This window comes from Nycticebus coucang, chromosome 9 (genome assembly GCF_027406575.1).
Source record: "Nycticebus coucang isolate mNycCou1 chromosome 9, mNycCou1.pri, whole genome shotgun sequence".
Classification (NCBI taxonomy): domain Eukaryota; kingdom Metazoa; phylum Chordata; class Mammalia; order Primates; family Lorisidae; genus Nycticebus; species Nycticebus coucang.
This window is the reverse complement of record NC_069788.1, coordinates 74,604,644-74,630,596: the sequence shown is the minus strand read 5'-3', so window position 1 is coordinate 74,630,596 and position 25,953 is coordinate 74,604,644. Positions and strand designations below refer to the sequence as shown.

Sequence of the window (25,953 nt, the reverse complement as noted above, 5' to 3'; positions counted from 1 at the left end):
GAATATACACATCAACAAAAATGATTTTAAATTTTGTATTTTTTATGGTGGACAGTCATCATTTGCCCCAACAGCCATCTGAAGCCAATAGTCTTGGTTATTAAAAATTACGAAGTTGTACAAATGTTCCCCTCCTTTTTGAAAACCATGTTCATTTTCTCTCCATGAAACAGGGCTGTCTGCAAAGCCTTGGACAGACAATGTTACCCATGGGGCTAACTTCGGTTCATCAAAGTAGTGACTGAAAAAACAAGATAATTCTTAATAAACAGGGAGAGTTAGGAATGTCTACATTTTTAAAAAATTTGTTCAGGATAAGTGTTATTTCTGATGTTCTAATGAAGCTGAAATGTTAGCTTTAATTGGTAACAATTAGGAGATGCAGATTAAATTCCTAATGCCATGTTGTGAATTCCATAAACCCACAATTACATGACAAATTTCACTTGTCCCCCATAACATAGATAAGATTCTGGAAGGTCATTTAAGATTAAAAGAAATCAAAACAAAAAACTCCCCCATAACATAGATAAGAACAGTTTCCCTCTTATTAAAAGCACCATTCTCAGAGTCTCATTTAACTCAAACACCACAAGATTAATTCACCAGATTTTTGAAATCCAGACATCTTACTCAAGAATATCAAAGTATTAAACTAATAAATGTTAAAAAAGGATGTTGGGCTTAAAAAGAAAAACCTTCAAGAATTAAATCTGACAATTTAAAAGGGAAGATTAAGAAGACATACTTACTAAATAGGATTATGCTCAATAATCATTTCGTATAGGATTTGAGTTTCCTTACATTAGACACATGGTACTTACTTATATAGTGCCCCCAAAATGGAAAAATCTATTATACTATATATAATTCTTGACATATTATTAATGCCCAGTGATTCACAGAATTTCGGAGCTGGAGAATATCTTAGAAATGTCTTTGCACCCATTGTTGAGTGGTTAGGGTGCCGGCCACATACACCAGGCTGGTGGGTTCAAACCCGGCCTAGGCCTGCTAAACAAAATGACAACTACAACAACAATGACAACTACTACTACAACAACAACAAAATAGCCGGGTGTTGTTGCTGGACCTGTAGTCCCAACTACTTGGGAGACTGAGGCAAGAGAATCACTTAAGCCCAAGAGTTTGAGGTTGCTGTGAGCTGTGACGCCACAGCACCCTACCGAGGGTGGGTGACATAGTGAGACTCTGTCTTTTCTCAAAAAGACAGAGTCTCACTATGTCACCCGGTGCCTGTGGCTCAGCGGGTAGGGCGCCGGCCCCATATGCCGAGGGTGGCGGGTTCAAACCCAGCCCCGGCCAAACTGCAACAAAAAAATAGCCGGGTATTGTGGTGGGCACCTGTGGTCCCAGCTACTTGGGAGGCTGAGTCAAGAGAATCGCCTAAGCCCAAGGATTTGGAGGTTGCTGTGAGCCGTGTGACGCCACAGCACTCTACTGAGGGTGATAAGGTGAGACTGTCTCTACAAAAAAAAAAAAAAAAATCTTAGATATGATTTGGATTCAGATGGTCAACTTACCCCCCACCCATTTCAGAATTAAATACTTTGTAGAAGGTCAATATGTGAAACAGATCATTTTCAGTGATCAAACTGTCAGTTCCAGAGAGTACTGATGTGTTTTTAAGTGATACTATAACTTCAACAGCACCAAAATGGTCCTGGGCAGCAGAACAGGGAAAATGAACAATTGTTTTCAAAGAGCATATTTAAACTCTGCTCTTTTTCTTTTCATAAAACAAAAGAAAATTTATTTTTAATTCTGTTGTGGCAACAGAATTTTCCCACCAGCAAGGATAAATATGTTGTTTAAGAAGGAAATGTTAGGCCGGGCGTGGTGGCTCACGCCTGTAGTCCCAGTGCTGTGGGAGGCCGAGGCGGGTGGATTGCCTGAGCTCAGAGGTTCATAACCCATATGAGCAGCAGTCAGCCAGAGTAAGACCCCGTCTCTACCAACAACATCAAAAACAGACAGCACTGCAGGAGAAAGAAAATCAACAAAAAAGGAGTACTTCAAACAAACATGAACAAGCACACTGAAATTAAAAATAAAAAAAAAAAAAAAATTAAAAAAAAAAAAAAAGAAGGTAATGTTAGTACACTTTGAGCCCAAGCAAGGAAAAAAGAGGGACCCTGCAATGTGGAATATTAGTACTACCCCTAACACATCACAGTGGCACTGACAAGCAAGATATAAAAGGCAAAAGGGTTCTCACCAGAGCTGTTCTAGTAAGAGACATATCTTCTCTGGAAGTATGAAACCAGTGATTGTACACAAATAAGCTTTTGCCAGCACTGTGCTTGGCTGAGGACAGCAATAGGTTGATATGAAATTATTAGGCTCATTATTTCTGTCATAAAAGAAAAAAGAAAGAAACATTTATATCCATCACATGATCACTTCCAAATATTAAGCTGGTACTAAAAACAAGCAGCAAACCAAAGCCCTACAAGGTCTGGGGAGTTCAGATACCCACAGGCTGGCATTACTGAAGACAGCACCAAGCCAATCGAAGAGCTCCAGAGCACTGCAGGACACCTCCGGCATTCCCTTGAGCTCACTGTTCTGCAGCACTGGGCACTGGAGATCTCTCAACGTGCTCAGGGATACTTTTGGCTGATGCTCTTGAATTTGGTAATTGGAAAAGTATGACATCAGCAATGATTCTTCCATACCTAAAACAAACCATATAAATCCATTTGAATACCATAAACAAGGGCAAACATCCCTCAACCTACCCCATTTCCAAGTATGATTAAATAAGGGGGAAGCAGTGCAAAACTGTATTCAAATTGAAACCACTTAAAAGTGTTTTCAACTCCTTGTGCCCACGTTCTGTAAGCATTCATCTTCTTTCACACTTTTCCTGGAAAAGTACAATACTTTCAGATCAGACTCATACTAGCTTTATCATTTGCTCTAAAAAGAAAATTTCAACTTAATACATAAAACCAAAAGCATTCTTAATGTACCATCAACATTAAAGAACTCTACAAAGGAGCACATTTGCATATCTCTCATTAAGGGAAATTTCTGGAAGAACTGAATGATGATAGGCTCTCCCTGAAGCCTGCCTTTGAAAACCTAGTAAAACCCAGTGTAACTTTTCAGGGATGTTTGTACAACAACAGCCTTGGAAGATAAAAATCATGCCCTGCTCCAGACCAAAGAGCCAGGCTGCTGTCCAGTGTGACAGAAATAATGTCTCCTTCCCTCTCTCTGAGGCAGAGATCAGCAGGCTTACTTCCTACTGCAAAAGATTTCAGCTCCTTAAATTCCAGGTTCCTGTCCTATAAAGCAACCCACTGTATGTACCAGCATTATCTAGCCCCAATTTTCATTATTACTTTGCATCACTCCATGGGAAATAAGACTTGGTGAATGGGGGCAAATGTTGATACTCTGCGTGACAGTTAAGTGTCAACTTGACTGGATGAAGGGAGACCTAGTATACTTGTATCCCTTAATAATGGCTTAAAGCATTATTTCTGGGTGTGTCTGTGAAGGTGTTTCTGGAAGAAATTGGCATCTAAGTCTAGACTGAGTTGGAAGATCTGCCTTCAAGGTAGGTGGGCACCATTCAGTTGGCTGGGGGCCCAGATAGAACAAAATAGCAGAGGAAAGGCAAATTCATCCTTTCTCTCTCCTGAAGCCAGGATACCCTCTTCTCCTACCCTTGGACATCAGAACTCCAGGTTCTCACGTTCGGACTCTGGGACATGCACCAGTTCTCAGGTCTTTGGATTGAGAGTTATACCACCTTTTCTCCTGAATCTCTGGCCTTCAGAGTTGGACTGAGCTATGCTACTGGCATCCTTGGGTCTCACGCTTACAGACAGCCTATCACGGGACTTCTCAACCTCCATAACTGCATGATCCAATTCCCCTAAAAAACCCACTTTTCCTATCCCTCCATCCATCTACCCTATTGGTCCTGTCTCTCAGAAAAACCCTCATATATTCTGGCCACTGCTATTGCCATAAGGAATTAAGTCCTTTGTCTCCTACCCAGAAGTTATGTGTCTTCTACCAGCATCCACAACACCGTGAATGACCAATAATGTATTAGCCTGATAAAAGCGGGAAATTTCAGACCTTTCACAGTTTTTGATAAACCCTTAAAGTACAATGATTAGGGGTGTGTATAACACGCCCCCTGGGTGAGGAACTAATGGAACTTTACCCTGGAAGTGAGAACAATGTAACCTAAATACTATACCCTCATATTAATTTGAATGAAGTTTTTTTTAAGTACAATAATTAGGAACAGAGAGCCATCCAAAGCCCAACGGGTGGATGGTCCTCTTAGAACACTTCAAATGATAGAAACTTCAATAGGTCTCTCTGCCTTCTTTTCTCCCCACCATGAAGAAGGAGAGGTGCCAAAGTCCAATATTAGGACTCATGGAAGCAACCTGGAGCACCTGGTAATCAGACATTTTCCACAATGTGCAGACAGATGGGCATATTTCTAAAATGGACCACTGTATTACCCTGCCTTCCAAAGGGAAGTACTATACCATCATAATTCCTGATGACTTGATTCATTATAATCTCGGGATGGACCAAAGATACACTTCTAAAAGGAACAACATACATGGCAGTCGTAGGCAGATTACCAAAATTGGTAGATTAAATTTCATGTTCTAATGAATTAAAAGTTACAACAAATTTAACCTGACATTAAAGGTATACCTTAGTTATTAACCTGTGATAATGAATAAGCAGATTATGTATAACTGTAATTGGTGCTATGTTAAAATAGTAGAGCCAAGGCTATTTGAGGCAAGCTGGACAGAAGGGGAGAAACAGATAAAAGTTAGCTCCTCTGAAGCCACTGTCAAGATCTCTGGATCTATATATAACCCAGGGATACTGAGGCAGATGACTTGTATGCCTAGATAATCCTGAACTATGGTTTTCAGAGATGTCAAAACAGCTGGAGCAGCTTCCTTAATATCATTTATACATATACATGTATAATATATGCATCTCTTGGCCACTGGGATAAAAACTATTCAACCCTCCATCACTCCTGTTAAATTTACAATTAGATTTCAAAATAGCTGTACCATGACACAATTTATTCTTCATACCTGTATGATGCCAAGCCAAAAGAAAATCAAATTTCAATGGCTTCTTTTCCTTGAAGGACCAAGATATTCTTTCATACTTCTTAGAATCCAGGTTAAAGGATAAATCCATCAAATCAATGGAAATGACTTTAAAAAATGAAAAAAAGGGCATATATATTTAATTCATAGATATACAACTTACACTGGGGAGAAAGTATTATTTTTTAAAAATTGGAATTTTCAGAAATTTTATGAATAGTAAAATTATTTCATTCATCTTGTACTACCTTTGGATTACCAAATCAAAAATGTCACTGAGCGCTGATTAACAACAGACTTTTTTTTTTTCCTTTCCCTAAAAAGAAAAAAAAAAACAAAAACATGGAACACCTCACAAATTTGTGTGTCATCCTTGTACAGGGGCCATGCTAATCTCTGTATCATCCCAATTTTAGTATACAAACTGCTGAAGCAAGCACAACAGACATTTTAAATTCATATATTTCCTAGGTCAAACACCAAGGGCAGAGGACCTTGGGAGGTCAACTTCAATCTGTAATACTTATGGATTTGGCAGGCTTAACAAATGATATTCCAGCCAGACACTGTCGGCAAAACATCTCTCCACTTATAGGTGGACTTCTACTGGTATTCATGACACAGGGAAATCAAAGGGAATTCTTTATGAAAAACAAATTATAAACTCCCATGATGGGTTTATTACTTTGAATTTCTGACCTAAAACATATATATCTAATGGACAGCCCAATTCTATGATCTTTATAAAATGTAGTCTTACTGATGAAGAGAAATAGATTTAACAGCATCACATTATTTTCTATGAAGTTCCTCGAGTCAGAAGTTTTACAGATAAGAAAAGCTATCTTTTTCTGAACAAAGAGATTAGAGGCAATTCAAGCCATTGCTGCAAGATGATTACAGGCTTGTTAGAAACTGATAGAATGCAAATACTTACTGAATTTCATAATCTTTCTGCCAGAATACTGAGATGGACGACCTTGAAGTCCAGTTTCTTCATAAGTATCTTTATCCAGTGATAAAATTAATTTCCCTATGAATCAAATAATTCCCATCAAAGAGAAACTAAAAACATGACTTATGTTCTCTGACTAAAAGAAAACAAGGTAAATTGAACAGATAGATATCAGTGTAATAAACTGTATACGAGGATCTTGTTTATAACACAAGAATATCACTTATACATATATGATTTTATTAAAATTAAGGATATGATTTTATATATTGTATGTACAAGAATAGTTATAACAGTGAAACTAGAAATAATCTAAATTTCTATTGAAGACAAATCATGGTACATCAATTCTTTGAATTATCCTCAAGACATTACAAACAATAAGTTAGAACTATATGGACTAATATGGAAAAGTGCTTATAATATGAAGCTTGGGAATAAAAGTACATTGAGAAACAATGTAGTATATTGTAATTCATGCTGCAACTTTTGGACTTACAAATTTATAGAAAACATGTGGAAGAATAAACATTAAATAGTTAACAATGGTTCCTTCTAAGAAGGAGAGTGAGTTTGGAGAGAAGGGAATAAAAGGGAAGACCTTCACAATCCTCTATCTGTTATGAGTTGACTTTTTTTTTTATAGTATGGGGTTTTTTTTATAATTATAGAAAGAAAAAAATGAGTATTGTTACCATTTGGTAGCAGGGCGACAGTATTATCTTCATCAATATTTGTATTGTATGTTAGTGCACAGCACGAACCTATAAAAAGTCCAGAGGAGAAATTAAAACAAAAAAGCACAACTGCAAAATGTCAGCAAATATTTTCACATACTAACAAATCTTCCAGGTAATTAATAGTCCGGATCTAACACTACTCTACTTCACTCAATAAACCAAACACCTTGGTGGCGCCTGTAGCTCAGTTGGCAGGGTGGTGGGCCACATACACCTAGGGTGGCAGGTTTGAACCTGGCCCGGGCCTGCTAAGCAATAATGACAACTGCAACCAAAAAAAAAAAAAGCTGGGCATTATGGTGGGCACCTATAGTCCCAGCTACTTGGGAGGCTGAGGCAAGAGAATCACTTAAGTCCAAGAATTTGAGGTTGCTGTAAGCTGTGATGCCACAGCATTCTACCCAGGGCGACAGCTTGAGACTCTGTCTCAAACTAAATAAATAAATAAATGAACCAAACACCTGCCAAGAATAAGCTGGAGCACACAGAAGTTAGCTATTTCCCAAGCAAATTTGTGCAAATTTATTGTCATCAAGAAGAGAATGACTCCAAATGGAACATACACCCTTAGGGATGCTGGCAGAGAGGCTCAAAGTGGAATACTAGAAAAATGGACACACTACAGAGGGAGAGTTCCAGGTTAAGATTCAAAAGCATCTCAACCTCCTCAACCCTCAGTTTTCTCACCTATTTAATGGTGAGTACAGGCCTGCTTCACAGAGATGTTCGGAGAGTTAAATTCAGTAAAATATTTTAAATGCCTGCTATATTAAGTACTCATATTACTAACTAAGTAGCAGCAGGCTTTAGAACAAGAGGTGCTACAAATGACTAGAATTCTTCACAGCCCCACTGGAGAGGATAAATATGGGGACTACAGCCAAATAAGTGTATAAACATTGGACAAGATGACGCAGTAAGGGTGGAATTCCTAAAGACACTCCGAAATTTACTTTCAAACAAATTGCTCCCAGGAAACAAGTGAAACAGACCAGTCAACCCAGCAGATATGGCTGGTAATGAGGTAAGCAGAGGAGGACTGGGCCACAAAAATCTAAGGAGAAGACACTGAACTCCAATGAACACCCAGCTCTGTGAGCAGGAGCTCTGGTTGCATCATAAGACCAGCCTTCTGAGACAGCTGCTGTGGGGATGCCATGAGCACAGTGTCTTTGCAGCCACACACCCAACAGTACTGCATCTGAACACAGATCCCAAGACTTTTGTCTCTTCTTAATCCTTGTTTTAAGATGACAGATAACCTCATGTTATAGCATCCCCATTCAACATTTGTGGACAAGTATAATCAGAAACAACCACCCAAAGAGGGCACAAGAGCAGAGTAGCATGAGAACACTGAGACATGGGGAGTGATGCATGCATACATTTGACCATACAGATCTTCCCCCAGCTCCTGTTTAAAACAAAAGAACCCTAGTCTTGTGATGTGGTCTGTCTCCCTATACTTCCTTACCTTGCCTTTGTTCACAGACATTAATTTTTCTTACCTTTCTTTACAAAGGTGTTGATGAATTCCTGTGAAATTAATTCATGAAGAGGTAAATTCTTCACAAAGTAATAGGGCCCAGTTTCCATGACCAGGTTTTTCAGTTCTTTTGACAGTATCCCACATTCAGGAATGAGAAATGAAACCTATTGGAACATGTAATACAAGGGCTTACTTTCAAGAAGATTAACACCCAGGTTTTTAAGTATGAAGTATGATCATGAAAGTTGCTACTTCTCCACAGGTCTTACTAGAACAAGTAAACATAGGCAACAAAACTCTTAAATTAATTTACCAATCTCAGGCAAAGAGAAATTTGACAATTCAAGTTTTTCATCTCTGCATTCCAACATACAGTACAGGAAAAAGACTGAGCAGAAAAATTTTAACAGGAAGGTCTTGCTTGCATTTTACCTTTTACAAACAAGCAATACTGTCTATTTTATGTTCTGTTCCCCTATTTTCAAGTATAATTTAATAGTATTCTGGAATGAAGACTTAAGGAATTTATAGATAAAATTATTAAGGCCCTATATGCAGGCAAAGGTGCTTCCATTTTCAAGAAAGGAAAATCAACAGATTAGATCAGACAAGTTAAGGTGTACCTCTCTGACTGCTGTCTGCAGCCTTTCATCCAAAATAGATATGTTAACCAGACAAGCTTCAAATGTTGCCCAAATGCTGCACATTATGAAAGACACTCCCAGAGCTCAAACACCACACCATTCCTGATTGTTCAGGTCACCACTTATGTCTCTGTGACACTGTCCACTCAGGGCTGAGTTATTAGACCAAACAGTTTAAAGTGAAAAATGCTTAACCCCTCATCTTAAATTTTTTTTTTTTTTTTGCAGTTTTTGGCCAGGGCTGGGTTCAAACCCGCCCGCCACCTCTGGCATATGGGGTCTGCGCCCTACTCCTTTGAGCCACAAGCGCGGCCCCCATCTTAAATTTTTTTTTTTTTTTGAGACAGGGTCTTGCTCTGTTGCCCCAGGTAGAATGCAGAATGCAGTGATGTCATAGCTCACAGCAACCTCAAATTCCTGGGTTCAAGCAATCCTCCTAACTCAGCTTCCCACGTAGCTTGGGAATACAGATGGGTGCCACCATGCTTGGCTGATTTTTCTATTTTTTGCAGAGATGGATCCAGCTCTTACCTGGGGTGGTCTCAAACTCATGGCCTCAAATGATCCTCCCACACTGCTAGATTACAGGTGTGAGCTACCCCACCCGGCCTTAAGTTGTTTTATTAAGTTTCTCAGTTTCCATAATCATTTTAGAAATCAGGTAGCTTCCTGGACCAGGACTAGGCCCGGCTCTGGAAAGATGCACGGAAAGATGCACAGTAAGATGCACGGAATCAAGCTGGGGAAGGAGGTGGTGGAGGAGGAGACGCCAGACCCGTCTAGGTTTTGGGCAAAATCGAAGTGCACGTGGTCGCCTAATGATTCACGGGGCAGTGGTCACACCCTCCTTACTCCACGATCTAACCCCTGGGATGCGGACTAGCGAGAAGGACCACAGGGCGCTTTAGTGACAGCTGCTTGCTCCAAGACAACGCACCGCCCTGCGCCCAACGCACCGTAGGAGTTGTAGTCCTGAAGCACCGCAAGCCCCATACTTGGAGCAGCTACCAGACTACAGCTCCCAGGATGCCCGGCGAGCGCACCGCCCGGGAAGGAGCTCTCCAGACCGTACTCCGCGTGCCGCAGGAAATCCTGCCACCCGAGGCCAAGCGCGGTCCTGGAAGGAAAGGATGGCCGGACTCACCCTGTAATTATGATAGTGCGTCTCCACGAGGTGCCGGTGTCGCGACTTTTCGTGTCCGAAGTTGGATTTCTGGCAAACTAGTAAGTGCCGCGGCGTCTCTCGCAGCCGGCGAAGCGTAGTCATGCTTTCCAGACTCCTGGCACTCCGAGCCTCCGCTAGGCGCGCACGCCCCGTCCCTTTCCTTCGCCACGCCCCGGACCTCCCTTCTCCCTGCAGCTTCGCGCCCCTTCTTGCCCCGCCCTCTGGGGCATGCGCAGTGTTCGATCGTGCGCCTACCGCCCGATTCCACCACCACTGGAGGAGTGGGCGTCTGGTCTCTGGTGTTGTAGACGGTTTGTTAACAGTTCTTGGGAAACCGTGCGAAAGCCCTCTGAGGGGTGTCTGTAAACCGTAAAGCCACTGCCTCAAATGGAAATACTCGGTCCCTGGTACCTGGCACTGGCCTTTTCAAAGACACTTTTCCTCCATCATATATCCTCCGTGGTCTGCCGGATTTGCAGCTCGCCACAGTGCTGTCCTGGCTGGCCCGCGCCGTGGTCAAGCCCCTGGGAGGGACTGCTTTCTGCCATTCTTATAAAAAGGAGAAACCCCCCCAGGGGAAAGACTCTGCCTTGTACAGCCAGAAAATGCAGTTGCACAGTTAAGTAAACCCGTAATCTGCTTTGGAGCGCGCTCACCCTTTTTTTCTGACTCTCACTTCGTCTGGCTCACAGGGCTGTTATTACCTTCCTGTGTGGACCTCGTGGCCATACTTAACAAGGGCTAACAGAACCAGAAGTTCACGTTGGTCCTTCCCCAAAATGTTAAGTCTGTGAGGGAGGGTATTACACAATTATGACATTTCTGGCCTATAGTAGGACTCCTTTTTGAAATCACTTTTTTCTTTTATTAAAGCCTATAATGAGAAATAAAATGAAACCACTTTTAATATCTCTTTTTAAACATTCTTTCAGAACTGGTTTAAATTTTTTTTTTAATAATTTATGTTTTAGGGATAGCGTGTCACTCCACACAGGCTGGAGTGCAGTGGCTTGACGATAGCTTCCTGCAGCCTCAAACTCCTGAACTACAGCGATCCTCTTGCCTCATCTTCGTGATTAGCCGGGGCTCTATGCTCATGCTAACATACAGGGCTAATTTTTAGATTTTTTTTTTTTTTTTTTTTTTGTAGAGACAGAGTCTCACTGTACCGCCCTTGGGTAGAGTGCCGTGGCGTCACACGGCTCACAGCAACCTCTAACTCTTGGGCTTACGCGATTCTCTTGCCTCAGCCTCCCGAGCAGCTGGGACTACAGGCGCCCGCCACAACGCCCGGCTATTTTTTTGTTGCAGTTTGGCCGGGGCTGGGTTTGAACCCACCACCCTCGGCAGTGAGATTTTTTTTTTTTTTTATAGAGATTGGGGGTCTCAGTATGTTGTCCAGTCTGCATTTGAACTCCTGGTTTCAAGTGATCTTCCTGCTTCATCTTCCCAAAGTGCAGGGATTACAGATAAGAGCCACAGTGCCGGTCCCAGAACCACTTTTAATAATTTGTTGCTTTGGGGGATTATAGTGATAATTCTCTTAAATCATTTATCCATTTAGTTTTTCTGATTAACTACATTACAACATGCCTCTCACACTGGAGAATGCACAGTCCCAATTCTGCACGGGGAAGATGCGAAACAGCAGAATTTTGGTGATACATCTTCTTGGAGCATCAGTTTTACTACAAGATTTGGAAGAAATGGAGTAAGGTAATTTGCAAGGTAAGTAATTAAAATTGTAAAACTAAGGCAGAGTTTGAAAGTCACCTGCCGTTAATATCTATCAGTAATTGGCTGGGCACCCATAGCTCCGTGGTTAGGGACCCAACCACATGCACTGGGGCTGGTGGGTTTGAACCCAGGCAGAACCTGCTAAACGACAATGATAACAATAACAAAAAATAGTTGGGCCTTTTGGCAGCTATTGTCCCAGATACTTGGGAGACTGAGGCAAGAGAATTACTTAAGCCCAAGAGTTTGAGGTTGCTGTGAGCTGTGACGCCACAGCACTCTACCAAGGGTGACATAATGAGACTGTCTCAAAAAAAAAAAAAAGTATCAGTAATTTATTACTGAAGTGTCAGACTTTTTCCAAGAAAAAAACTAAGGAGAACCCATTTCCCATTATTTTAAATGGCAAAATGATAAGGCATACAAGTCAGTCAGAAAAATCTTACCAATAACCTAAATCACAATATGGATCCTAGATTATGTTACAATTAATAAATTAAGATGTAAAATAGGCTCGATGCCTGTAGCTCAAGCGGTGAAGCGCCAGCCACATACACCAGAGCTGGCGGGTTTGAATCCATCCCGGACCTGCCAACCAACAATGACAACTACAACCAAAAATAGTCCCAGCTACTTGGGAGGCTGAGGCAAGAAAATTGCTTAAGCCCAAGAGTTGGATGTTGCTGTGAGCTGTGATGCCATGGCACTCTACCCAAGGTGACAGCTTGAGGCTCTGTCTCAAAAAATAAAATAAATAAAGATGTAAAATACTTAAAACATTGCTTCTTGGTCATTTTACATTTAAAATGGTTGTTAACATAGCATTACTTTATTGGCACTAGCAGTGGCCTAAGACCAGCTACATCATACAAGCACATCTCCTTTGTCATATGGCAAAGCTTTGTGAAATGATGGACATGTGATGGTCTACCAATAGTATTTGGAAGCAATATGAAGCTTTTCCAGCAAGCCATTTAGTTTAAAATATTGCATTTTTTGGGCGGCACCTGTGGCTCAAGGAGTAGGGAGCCAGTCCCATATGCCGGAGGTGGTGGGTTCAAACTAGCCCCGGCCAAAAAAACCACAAAAAAAAACAATATTGCATTTTTTGAAGACTCAACAAATTTTACATATGTAAATAGTAGCTGAAAAACTTGTATTGACAGATAAATAGCTGCTATGCAGTTTGGGTATTAAAAACTAAGATGTAGGCGGCACCCGTAGTTCAGTCAGCAGAGCTCTGGCCACATACACTGAGGGTGGCGGGTTTAAACCAGGCCCAGCCCTGCCAAACAATAATTACAACAACAACAAAAAAATAAAAGAGCCAGGCATTGTGGCAGGCACCTGTTGACTCACCTACTTAGGAGGCTGAGGCAAGAGAATTGCTTAAGCCCACGAGTTGGAGGTTGCTGTGAGCTGTGACACCATGGCACTCTACCCAGGGTGACATAGTAAGACTGTCTCAAAAAAAAAAACCCAAAAAACTAAGATGTATTCTCCCAGGAAAATACTAATTGGGGAATGTGTGTATTATTAAATAAATAGCAAGAATCCTATTTAAAGATTTTAAAGATTAAAGCTACAACTTTAAGTACCTTTGGGGCTGAACCCTGGGGTTCTGGTGTTCTGTGCATGTAATGGTCCTTTGCCATCATCAGCCTACAGACATGCCTCAATGTTGTACATTAAACAAGCAGACCTCCTGGGACCCCAAATTCCTCCCCATTTACTGTTCTGTTTCTCTGCTCCATTCCAGCTACTTTCCTTCATGTCCTCCAGTGAGCCCATTCCCTTCCACCTTTCCTCCTTACTATTTCACCGATGTGGCCTTGGTGCATATCACTAATAATTTCCATTTTGCCAAATTCAATGTTGAGTGTTTTTAATCTCAATCTTTTGGCTGCATTTGACATAGATAATACAATTGAGCACTTCCTCCTTTGGGAAACTCTTTCCTCTGGATTTTCCAGATCCCCTCCTGGTTTTCCTCCCACCTTTCTCTATCCCGTCCCTCCTCCTCCACCAGATCTCTGATAACCCTCTACCCCCTTCTCTCTCAGGCTACTCTCTTCTCAGGGCGACCCCACACAGTCTCAACTGTCTGCTGATAACTCCCAGGCCTGGGGCCTCTTCTGTGAGGGGAACACCCAGGTGACTCCAGCATAAGGAATCACTCCCTATGCCATCCCATAGCAAATCCTGTTGGCATTGCCTGCAAAACCGTCCTGGTTGCAGCCTCTTCTCTATCTACATTTCTACAACCAGTTTCAGCCACCTTCCTCACTTACTGGCCTGCTGCCACAGGCAATCTTCAAGCAGCCTCCCTCCCTCTTCTCTTACCCTCTGACAGCCCATGCTCCACTCAGCACCCAGAGCAATCTCTTGAAAAAGTGAAAAATGTGACATAGGAGTATGCCTCCCATTCCCATTTAGACCCTGCTGCTGGTTTTTCAATGTGATGGGATAAAAAGCTTTTTTTTTTAAGACACAGTCTCACTATGTTGCCCTCAGTAGAGTGCCCTGGTCATAGCTCACAGCAACCTCCAACTCTTCAGCTTAAGCGATTCTTTTGCCTCAGCCTCCCTAGTAGCTGGGATTACAGGTGCCTGCCACAATGCCTAGCTATTTTTCTCTTGCAGTTGTCTTTGTTTAGCAGGCCTAGGCCAGGTTCGAACCTGCCAGCCTTGGTGTATGTGGCCAGCACCATAACCTCTGTGCTATGGGTGCCCAGCCAGAATAAAAGCTTTGACAGCCTGGCCCTATTACCTCTTCAGCCTCTTCTTCTACACTTGCTTGTTCGGACTGTGCATCAGATTTTCTGGTCTTTAGAGCTGTAAGTAATCTTGACTAACAAACAGATAGTAAACATAGAATCTAGAGCATAGGGCATAGAAGGAAATGTGTAACAATAAAGGGCCAGAAATGGTTAAAAAAAAAAAAAAAAAAGCACATGAAACTGAAAACATAACTGCATGTATATATACCCAAAAGAATGTTCTAACAAAATGACTGTAAAAGAACTATGCTAATACACTTGCAAAAAATTAGAAATATCTTCAGTCATATTCTGAAAACAAAATGATATACTTAGTAAATATAAAAAGACAAAAATTTTACATATCACTTTTCTGAGCCATGTTATAAAATTAGAAATAACAGAAACAGAATTTCAAGATGCTCAAATCCTTGAAAATGTTAAAAATATTCTTTTAAATAGATGTTTGGAGAACACTTAAAGATCTAAAAATAGATCTGCCATTCAATCCTGTAATTCCTCTACTAGGTATATACCCAGAAGACCAAAAATCACATTATAACAAAGATATTTGTACCAGAATGTTTATTGCAGCCCAATTCATAATTGCTAAGTCATGGAAAAAGCCCAAGTACCCATCAATCCACAAATGGATTAATAAATTGTGGTATATGTACACCATGGAATATTATGCAGCCTTAAAGAAAGATGGAGACTTTACCTCTTTCATGTTTACATGGATGGAGCTGGAACATATTCTTCTTAGTAAAGTATCTCAAGAATGGAAGAAAAAGTATCCAATGTACTCAGCCCTACTATGGAACTAATTTATGCTTTCACATGAAAGCTATAACCCAGTTATAACCTAAGAATATGGGCAAGGGGGGCAGAGGGGGAAGGATGGGCAGAGGGAGGGTGATTGGTGGGATTACACCTGTGGTGCATCTTACAAGGGCACATGTGAAACTTAGTAAATGTAGAATATAAATGTCTTAACACAATAAGAAAATGCCAGGAAGGTTATGTTAACCAGTATGATGAAAATGTGTCAAATGGTCTATAAAACCAGTGTATGGTGCCCCATGATCGCATTAATGTACACAGCTATGATTTAATTAAAAAAATATATATTCTTTTAAATAAATTAATGCCTGAGTCAGGGTACAAATACAAAATACAATTACAGTGCCTATAAATAAACATTAGCAAGTATAACCAGATACGTGCAGTAGTAGTGAAAGGAGAGAGCTGTCTTAGGGCTCCAGCATTCTGCGTAACCGGGGTATGTTAATTGGAAGCCGAGCAGTGCCTTGGAGTCACTTAACATCTTCTCTTTACAATTAGGAGCAGTAATGCAGGGAACTGTGGCTCCTTCAGACACCAGTACTCTATCAGAGGACTGTCTCCTGCCGAATCTGATCTGCACCTCACAGTCCTTGTCACCACAGAGTTCCAGGCAGCTGCCACACAACAATTGGTGTTGATTTACAGAGGCTGAGACAGCAGAGTGGAAACGGCACCAGTGGCTGCAACGGAAAAAAAATTGGTGGCTACTGCTACAGTCTGAATGTTTGTGTTCCCCCAAAATTCATATGTTGAAACTCATTCACCAATGTGTCCATGCTAAGAGGTGTAAAACATTTGGGAGGTTATGAATAGGCTTAATGTACTTATAAAAGAAGCCCCAAGGCTAGGTGAGATGGCTCACACCTGTAATTCTAGCACTTTGGGAGCCTGAGGCAAGAGGATTGTGTGAAGCCAAGAATTAGAGACCAGCCTGAACAAGACCCCCTCATCTCTACAGAATGTTGGCTAAGCATGGTGGTGCATACTTGTAGTCCCAGCCATGAGGGAGGCTGAAGCAAGAGGATCACTTGAGCCCAGGAGTTTGAGAGGTTGAAGTGAGCTCGGATGATACTACTGTACTGTAGCTGGGGTGACAGAGGGAGACCTTGTCCCAAAAAGAAAAAAGCCCCAGAGAGCTGCTTTGCCTCTTCTACCGTATGAAGACCTATTGCAAAGACACCATGTATGACCAAGGAAGTGGGCCCTCTCGAGGCACATATCTGCCAGAACCTCAGCATCCAAAACTGTGATAAACAAATTTCTGTTGTTTATAAGCTACTCAGTCTATGGTATTCTGTCATAGCAGTCCAAATGGGCTAATACACTGAAGAAGGATGCATTGTCTTCCTCAGAGCAAGACAACTTCTTCTCTCCTCGGCTGCTCTTTCTCTGACTCGTATGGAGATCAGTGAAGCACACACTCATATAAAGATGGCAGCTCCATAGGCCCTGTTAATACATGGAAGTGTACAAATGAAGTCATATTTTGAAAATAGAGCACAAAATATTTTGTAATCTGCTCAATCACACATGTTCATAAATTTGAAAATGTCTGAAAGTTTTTATACAACTCATTCTTCTTGTTTAAACTTTAAAACATACATTGGTGCATAAAAACAAGTTGGCACATAAAAAATGTAAATGTTGGCTCAGCACCTGTAGCACAGTGGTTATAGGGACAGCCACATACACCGAGGCTGGCAGGTTTGAACCCAGCCTGGGCCAACTAAACAACAATGACAACCACAACAAATAATAACTGGGCGTCGTGGCAGGCGCCTGTAGTCCCAGGTACTCGGGAGGCTGAGGCAAGAGAATTGCCTAAGCCCAGGAGTTGGAGGTTGCTGTGAGCTGTGACACCACAGCACACTACTGAGGGCGATAAAGTGAGACTCTGTCTCTAAAAAAAGAAAGAAAAAATGTAAATCTTAGCTATACAAAAACTCCAAGTATCTAGAATGAGGTATTTCCCAAAAGTCTGTGTAACTTGGATTTTACTATCCTTTGAAAACTGTTAAAGGCTAGTACAGTAGATGAAATCTTATGCACTCACAAAGAAAGGTGCAATTGCTATTATACATAATTATTAACAATTATATAATACTTTGTATTTGTACATATGATACCTGTAATGAATCACTGCTATAAGCACTTTATCTTCACTATCTCGCCAGACTCCTCGGTGAAGCAGGTTTTGCTATCTTCAATTTAGAGTACTATTAATTAGTTAACTACACAGAACTGAATCACTAGGTAAAAACATGGAAGACTCAAAAATTACAATGTCAAATGAAAAGCACAAGTTACAGAAGTATAGCACATTTGTAGAAAATTTCATAACTTACAGAGTTAAACAATATACCATTAACTAAGATAGACTCTCATTGGATTAAAGATTTAAACTTAAAACATGAAACTATAAAAATACTAGAGGAGAATGCAGGGAAAACCCTTGAAGAAATTGGTCTGGGTGAGTGTTTCATGAGGAGAACCCCCTGGGCAATTGAAGCAGCTTCAAAAATACACTACTGGGACTTGACCAAACTAAAAAGCTTCTGCACAGCTAAGAACACAGTAAGCAAAGCAAGCAGACAGCCCTCAGAATGGGAGAAGATATTTGCAGGGTATATCTCTGACAAAGGTTTAATAACCAGAATCCACAGAGAACTCAAACGCATCAGAAGAAAAAAAGGGATCCCATCGCAGGCTGGGCAAGGGATTTGAAGAGAAACTTCTCTGAAGAAGACAGGCGCACGGCCTTCAGACATATGAAAAAATGCCTATCATCTTTAATCATCAAAAATTTGCAAATCAAAACTACTTTGAGATATCATCTAACTCCAATAAGACTAGCCTATATCACAAAATCTCAAGACCAGAGATGGCGTGGATGCGGAGAAAAGGGAACACTTCTGCACTGCTGGTGGGAATGCAAATTAATACATTCCTTTTGGAAAGATATATGGAGAACACTCAGATCTAAAAATAGATCTGCCATTCAATCCTGTAATTCCTCTGCTGGGCATAACCAGAAGACCAAAAATCACAACATAACAAAGATATTTGTACCAGAATGTTTATTGCAGCCCAATTCATAATAGCTAAGTCATGGAAAAAGCCCAAGTGCCCATGGATCCACGAATGGATTAATAAATTGTGGTATATGTATACCATGGAATACTATGCAGCCTTAAAGAAAGATGGAGACTTTACCTCTTTCATGTTTACATGGATGGAGCTGGAACATATTCTTCTTAGTAAAGTATCTCAAGAATGGAAGAAAAAGTACCCAATGTACTCAGCCCTACTATGAAACTAATTTGGGGCTCTCACATGAAAGCTATAACCCAGTTACAACTTAACAATAGGGGGAAGTGGGAAAGGGGGCGGTGGGTAGAGGGAGGGGGATCGGTGGGATCACACCTGTGGTGCATCTTACAGGGGTATTTGCGAAACTTGGTAAATGTAGAATGTAAAGGTTTTGGCACAGTAACTGAGATAACGCTGGAAAGGCTATGTTAACCACTGTGATAAAAATGTGTCAAATGGTCTATGAAGCGAGTGTATGATGCCCCATCATCATATCAATGTATACAGTTATGATTTAATAATAATAAAAAAGAAACCATACAAGCTAAACAAAAAAAAAAAATATATATATATATATAGTACAGATAGAACTATAATGAAAGACAAAGGCATAATTAAAAAAAAATTTTCTCTGTCGGTTGGCGCCTGTGGCTCAGTGAATAGGGTGCCGGCCCCATATACCGAGGGTTGCGGGTTCAAACCTGGCCCTGGTCAAAACTGCAAAAAAAAAAAAAAAATTTCTCCTAGATGGGCGAGGCAAAGGCTTGTACTTGGGAAAGACCATGCAGAAGGCTTCCTAGATAGTGGTGCAGTTGTGTTTAGTAAATAGGAGATGGGTACAGGGTATTTTATTTTTCTTTATGCCATTTGTGTATATATATTTATATAACTCTTTTTTTTTTTTTTGATTTTTTGGAAGTTTATTGTGAGTTCAGTTCTTTTTTTTTTTTATTTGTCTTTCTTTTTTTTTTTTTTCTATTTCTTTTTTTTTTATTGTTGGGGATTCATTGAGGGTACAATAAGCCAGTTACACTGATTGCAATTGTTAGGTAAAGTCCCTCTTGCAATCATGTCTTGCCCCCATAAAATGTGACACACACTAAGGCCCCACCCTCCTCCCTCCATCCCTCTTTCTGCTTCCCCCCCATAACCTTAATTGTCATTAATTGTACTCATATCAAGATTGAGTACATAGGATTCATGCTTCTCCATTCTTGTGATGCTTTACTAAGAATAATGTCTTCCACTTCCACCCAGGTTAATACGAAGGATGTAAAGTCTCCATTTTTTTTAATGGCTGAATAGTATTCCATGGTATACATATACCACAGCTTGTTAATCCATTCCTGGGTTGGTGGGCATTTAGGCTGTTTCCACATTTTGGCAACGGTAAATTGAGCTGCAATAAACAGTCTAGTACAAGTGTACTTATGATAAAAGGATTTTTTTCCTTCTGGGTAGATGCCCAGTAATGGGATTGCAGGATCAAATGGGAGGGCTAGCTTGAGTGCTTTGAGGTTTCTCCATACTTCCTTCCAGAAAGGTTGTACTAGTTTGCAGTCCCACCAGCAGTGTAAAAGTGTTCCCTTCTCTCCACATCCACGCCAGCATCTGCAGTTTTGAGATTTTGTGATGTGAGCCATTCTCACTGGGGTTAGATGATATCTCAGGGTTGTTTTGATTTGCATTTCTCTAATATATAGAGATGATGAACATTTTTTCATGTGTTTGTTAGCCATTCGTCTGTGATCTTTAGAGAAAGTTCTATTCATGTCTCTTGCCCATTGATATAAGGGATTGTTGGCTTTTTTCATGTGGATTAATTTGAGTTCTCTATAGATCCTGGTTATCAAGCTTTTGTCTGATTGAAAATATGCAAATATCCTTTCCCATTGTGTAGGTTGTCTCTTTGCTTTGGTTATTGTGTCCTTAGCTGTACAGAAGCTTTTCAGTTTAATGAAGTCCCATTTGTTTATTTTTGTTGTTGTTGCCATTGTCATGGTAGTCTTCTTCATGAAGTCTTCCCCCAGGCCAATATCTTCCAGTGTTTTTCCTATGCTTTCTTTGAGGATTTTTATTGTTTCATGCCTTAAATTTAAGTCCTTTATCCATCTTGAATCAATTTTTGTGAGTGGGGAAAGGTGTGGGTCCAGTTTCAGTCTTTTACATGTAGACATCCAGGTCTCCCAACACCATTTATTGAATAGGGAGTCTTTCCCCCAACGTAAGTTCTTGTTTGGTTTATCAAACATTAGGTGGTTGTAAGATATTAGTTTCATTTCTTAGTGTTCAATTCGATTCCAAGTGTCTATGTCTCTGTTTTTGTGCCAGTACCATGCTGTCTTGACCACTATGGCTTTGTAGTACAGACTAAAATCTGGTATGCTGATGCCCCCAGCTTTATTTTTGTTACTAAGAACTGCCTTAGCTATACGGGGTTTTTTCCGGTTCCATATAAAACGCAGAATCATTTTTTCCAAATCTTGAAAGTACGATGTAGGTACTTTGATAGGAATGGCATTGAATAGGTAGATTGCTTTGGGAAGTATAGACATTTTAACAATGTTAATTCTTCCCATCCATGAGCATGGTATGTTCTTCCATTTGTTAATATCCTCTGCTATTTCCTTTCTGAGGATTTCATAGTTTTCTTTATAGAGGTCCTTCACCTCCTTCGTTAGGTATATTCCTAGGTATTTCATTTTCTTTGACACTATGGTGAAGGGAGTTGTGTCCTTAATTAGCTTCTCCTCTTGACTGTTATTGGTGTATACAAAGGCTACTGACTTGTGGACATTGATTTTATATCCTGAAACATTACTGTATTTTTTAATGACTTCTAGGAGTCTTGTGGTTGAGTCTTTGGGGTTCTCTAAGTATAAGATCATGTCGTCAGCAAAGAGGGAGAGTTTGACCTCCTCTGCTCCCATTTGGATTCCCTTTATTTCCTTGTCTTGCCTAATTGTATTGGCTAGAACTTCCAGCACTACGTTGAATAGTAAAGGTGACAGAGGACAACCTTGTCTGGTTCCAGTTCTAAGAGGAAAAGCTTTCAGTTTTACTCCATTCAGCAAAATATTGGCTGTGGGTTTGTCATAGATAGCTTCAACCAGTTTTAGAAATGTGCCACCTATGCCTATACTCTTCAGTGTTCTAATTAGAAAAGGATGCTGGATTTTATCAAATGCTTTTTCTGCATCTATTGAGAGGATCATGTGATCTTTATTTTTGCCTCTGTTAATATGATGGATAACGTTTATGGACTTGCGTATGTTAAACCAGCCTTGCATCCCTGGGATGAAGCCTACTTGATCATGATGAATGACTTTTTTGATGATAAGCTGTAATCTATTGGCTAGGATTTTGTTGAGAATTTTTCCATCTATATTCATGAGTGAGATTGGTCTGAAATTCTCCTTTTTGCTTGGGTCTTTTCCTGGTTTTGGTATCAGGGTGATGTTTGCTTCGTACATTGTGTTGGGGAAGATTCCGTCTTTCTCAGTTTTTTGGAATAATTTCTGCAGTACAGGAATAAGCTCTTCCTTGAAGGTTTGATAGAATTCTGGAGTGAAGCCATCTGGACCAAGGCATTTTTTAGTTGGAAGCTTTTTTATTGTTTCTTTGATCTCAGTGCTTGAAATTGGTCTGTTCAGGAGGTCTATTTCTTCCTGGCTAAGTCTAGGGAGACGGTGTGATTCCAAATATTGATCCATTTCCTTCAGATTGTCAAATTTCTGGGCATAGAGTTTCTGGTAGTATTCAGAGATGATCTCTTGTATCTCTGTGGGATCAGTTGTTATTTCCCCTTTATCGTTTCTGATTGAGGTTATTAGAGATTTTACTTTTCTATTTCTAGTTAGTCTGGCCAATGGTTTATCTATTTTATTTATTTTTTCAAAAAACCAACTCCTTGTTTCATTAATTTTCTGAATGATTCTTTTGTTTTCAATTTCATTGATCTCTGATTTGATTTTGGATATTTCTTTTCTTCTACTGGGTTTAGGCTTAGATTGTTCTTCTTTTTCCAATTCCATAAGATCTCTTGTGAGATTGTTGATGTGCTCTCTTTCTGTTTTTCGAATGTAGGCATCTAAAGCGATGAATTTTCCTCTCAAAACTGCTTTTGCAGTATCCCACAGGTTTTGGTAGCTTGTGTCTTCATTGTTGTTATGCTCAAGGAAGTTAATGATTTCCTGTTTTATTTCTTCCTTAACCCATCTGTTATTCAACAGAAGATTGTTTAATTTCCATGCCTTTGGGTGGGCTTGAGCATTTTTGTTAGAGTTGAGTTCCACCTTTAGTGCCTATGGTCTGAAAAGATACAAGGTAAAATTCAGTTCTTTTGATTCTGTTGATGTTTGTTTTGTGTCCCAGGATATGATCAATTTTGGAGAATGTTCCATGGGGTGATGAGAAGAATGTATATTCTTTATCTTTGGGGTGGAGTGTTCTATATACGTCTATCAAGCATAGTTGTTCTAGGGTCTCATTTAAATCTCTTATATCTTTGTTTAATTTCTGTTTAGAGGATCTGTCCAGCTCTGTAAGAGGTGTGTTAAAGTCCCCTGTTATGATGGTATTATCAGATATCATATTGCTCAGACTGAGTAAGGTCTGCTTCAAGAATCTGGGAGCATTTAAATTGGGTGCATAAATATTTAGAATTGAAATGTCTTCTTGTTGTAGTTTTCCCTTGACCAATATAAAGTGACCATCTTTGTCTTTTTTGACTTTAGTTGCTTTAAATCCACATGTATCTGAAAATAAGATTGCAACTCCTCTTTTCTTCTGAATTCCATTTGCCTGAAAAATTGTCTTCCAACCCTTGACTCGGAGCTTTCATTTGTCTTTTGAAGCCAGGTGTGTTTCTTGCAGACAGCAAATGGATGGCTTGTGTTTTTTAATCCAGTCAGCCAATCTATGTCTCTTCAGTGGGGAATTCAAGCCATTGACATTTATTGAGATAATTGATAAGTGTGGTAGTATTCTATTCGTCTTATTTGGTGAGAGTCCATTGCTTAGTTTTATGTTTTGCATCAGTGTGGAGGTTAGGTTCTGTCCTTTGATTTCTGAGTTCTTACTTTGCTGCTGATCCATTGTGGTGGTCAGTGTGCAGAACAGGTTGAAGTATTTCCTGTAGAGCTGGTCTGTTGTGGCGAATTTCCTCAATGTTTGTATATCCGTAAATGATTTGATTTCTCCGTCAATTTTGAAGCTTAGCTTAGCAGGGTACAGAATTCTGGGCTGAAAATTGTTCTGTTTAAGTAGATTAAAGGTAGATGACCATTGTCTTCTTGCTTGGAAAGTTTCATTAGAGAAGTCTGCGGTAACTCTGATGGATTTGTCCCTGTAGGTCAACTGGCGCTTACTCCTGGCAGATTGCTGAATCTTTTCTTTTGTCTTGACTTTGGACAGGTTCATCACAATATGTCTTGGAGAAGCTCAGTTAGAGTTGAGGCGACCCGGGGTCCGATATCCCTCTGAAAGCAGTGTGTCCGAATCTTTGGTGATGTTTGGGAAATTTTCTTTTATAATATTCTCTAGTATGGCTTCCATTCCTCTGGGGCATTCTTCTTCCCCTTCTGGAATTCCTATAACTCGTATGTTGGAACGCTTCATAAAGTCCCATAATTCTGACAGTGAATGTTCTGCTTTCTCTCTCTTCTTTTCTGCCTCTTTTACTGTCTGAATTATCTCAAGAACTTTGTCTTCTACCTCTGAAATTCTTTCTTCTGCATGGTCTAACCTGTTGCTGATACTTTCCATTGCATCTTTAAGTTCCCTAATTGACTGTTTCAGTTCCTTCAGGTCTGCTATATCCTTTTTATATTCTTCATATCGTTCATCTCTTATTTGATTCTGTTTTTGGATTTCCTTTTGGTTATTTTCCACTTTATTAGCAATTTCCTTCATTGTTTCCATCATTTCTTTCATTGTTTTCAACATGTGTATTCTAAATTCCCTTTCTGTCATTCCTAACATTTCTATACTGGTGGAATCATCTGCAGTAGCTACCTCATGGTCCCTTGGTGGGGTTGTTCTAGACTGGTTCTTCATGTTGCCTGGAGTTTTCTGCTGATTCTTCCTCATGAGTGATTTCTTTTATCTGTTTCCTTGCCCTAACTTTCCTTTCACTTCCTCTTGCTCTTTAAGTTCTTGTGCCTGTGGACTAAGGGTTACAGGACCAGAAGGGTGAGAAGGTTGAAGAGCAAAAAAAAAGGGGATGAAAGAAAGGAGGACCGAGTGATAAGAAAAAAAGAAAGATAGAGAAAGGAGAGGGGGTGGGTATAAGGAATATTGACAAAAAGAAGAGAGGCACAGAAAGAGGGAGACAGGGCAATATAGTGTACAGTAGGGTACTTTGACACAACCTTAAAAAATCCCACCTTCTGGGGGTGCCCAGTTGCGTGGTTCCCTTGAGGTCAGCAGCTCTTTGCTAACCTGATCAGACACAGTACCCCACCTCCACCAAGTAGAGAGGAAACACAAAAATGCTATAAATCAAACCAAAACAAGCAAACAGAAAACTTTACAGGGATAAAATTGGGTGAAAAACCAAATTATATCAGTAGAAACACTAGCAAAAATGAAGTTGAAGTTATTAAAAAAGGCAGCAATGGGAAATTATAATTAAACTAGGAAAATTGAGAAAGAAAAAGGGATCTGTGTGGAAAAGATTGAAATTAAAAAAACAAAAGAACATCAGCAACGTCAAAATAAACAAACAAAAAAAAACAACCAAACAAAAAAAGAAAGAAAAAAATACACAACCAAAAACAAAGCAGTTTGTATATGTTATTGAATATTGTCTGGGCAACACGTGGTCTTCTGGGGTATGAGATGTTAGTCACAGTTCTGATACGACTGGAGGCTGCTGATTTCTCAAACCCCAGCAGGTAGACACCCTAAATCTCTCTTCAGCCTACTTAAAAGGCACTTTGAACTTGTAAACTTGCTGAGCAGAAGCTTTCCCAGTTTTCTCGCTGGAATCGCTGCTGAAGTGTTTATCCACTTACTCAGTGTGCCAAAACCCGTCTCACTCTGCCCCTGAGGGTTAGGGCTGCAAGGCGGCTCAGACCCCACCCTTAGGCTACTTGGTTGCTGGGTTACCAGCTCCCACCCATTTCTAGCTCTGCGACCCTGAGGGCGGAGCTTGCCGGGGCAGATCACTGACAATGGATCCGTGTGACCCACCGCCAAACACTATTAGCTCCGTCTGGCTCAGCGGCTCAGACTGGGGCCCTAGACAACGGCCAAAGGTCTCCGCACTCCCGCTCAGGCCTTCCCCAAGGCAGTTCAACTCAGTGCCAAGTCCAAGGACATCAAAACAGTTCACAGGTAAGGCCTTTCTGGTTTGCAGTCTCGCTGCTACTGAACTTACAGTTGTGGGC

At 40.4% G+C, this 25,953-nt stretch overlaps 1 protein-coding gene, 1 long non-coding RNA gene and 1 other non-coding gene across 4 annotated transcripts; 1 reads left to right on the top strand and 2 right to left on the bottom strand.

Annotated features, from left to right (window-relative positions):
• Nucleotides 1–16: 16 nt before the first annotated feature.
• RPP40 (ribonuclease P/MRP subunit p40) lies at nt 17–10,290 on the bottom strand. Its single transcript, XM_053603319.1, has 8 exons — nt 10,111–10,290; nt 8,342–8,486; nt 6,789–6,857; nt 6,076–6,171; nt 5,121–5,246; nt 2,501–2,699; nt 2,240–2,374; nt 17–241 (listed from the first exon to the last, which is right to left on the bottom strand). Exons 1-8 carry the CDS (start codon nt 10,231–10,233, stop codon nt 43–45), a joined length of 1,092 nt encoding a protein of 363 aa, XP_053459294.1. The 5' UTR covers nt 10,234–10,290; the 3' UTR covers nt 17–42.
• LOC128595077 (U6 spliceosomal RNA) lies at nt 5,475–5,578 on the bottom strand. Its single transcript, XR_008382766.1, has one exon. It is a non-coding gene; the product is annotated as a U6 spliceosomal RNA (small nuclear RNA).
• On the top strand, nt 10,079–18,226 carry LOC128594484 (uncharacterized). 2 transcript variants are annotated; one of them, XR_008382570.1, is made up of 3 exons: nt 10,079–10,190; nt 11,696–11,859; nt 15,971–18,226. It is a non-coding gene; the product is annotated as an uncharacterized LOC128594484 (long non-coding RNA). The 2 variants fall into 2 exon arrangements; XR_008382569.1 differs by lacking the exon at nt 10,079–10,190 and adding an exon at nt 10,268–10,749.
• Nucleotides 18,227–25,953: the final 7,727 nt, after the last annotated feature.

What these genes read in the sequence shown, in the direction of transcription:
- RPP40 (XM_053603319.1), bottom strand. Translation starts at nt 10,233, where the DNA reads ATGACTACGCTTCGCCGGCTGCGAGAGACGCCGCGGCACTTACTAGTT. An exon ending in CGCACTATCATAATTACAGG is followed by an intron (nt 8,487 to 10,110) that starts GTGAGTCCGGCC and finishes ATGTTCCAATAG; the next exon opens with GTTTCATTTCTCATTCCTGA. An exon ending in CTCTTACTAGAACAGCTCTG is followed by an intron (nt 242 to 2,239) that starts GTGAGAACCCTT and finishes TTGTTTTTTCAG; the next exon opens with TCACTACTTTGATGAACCGA.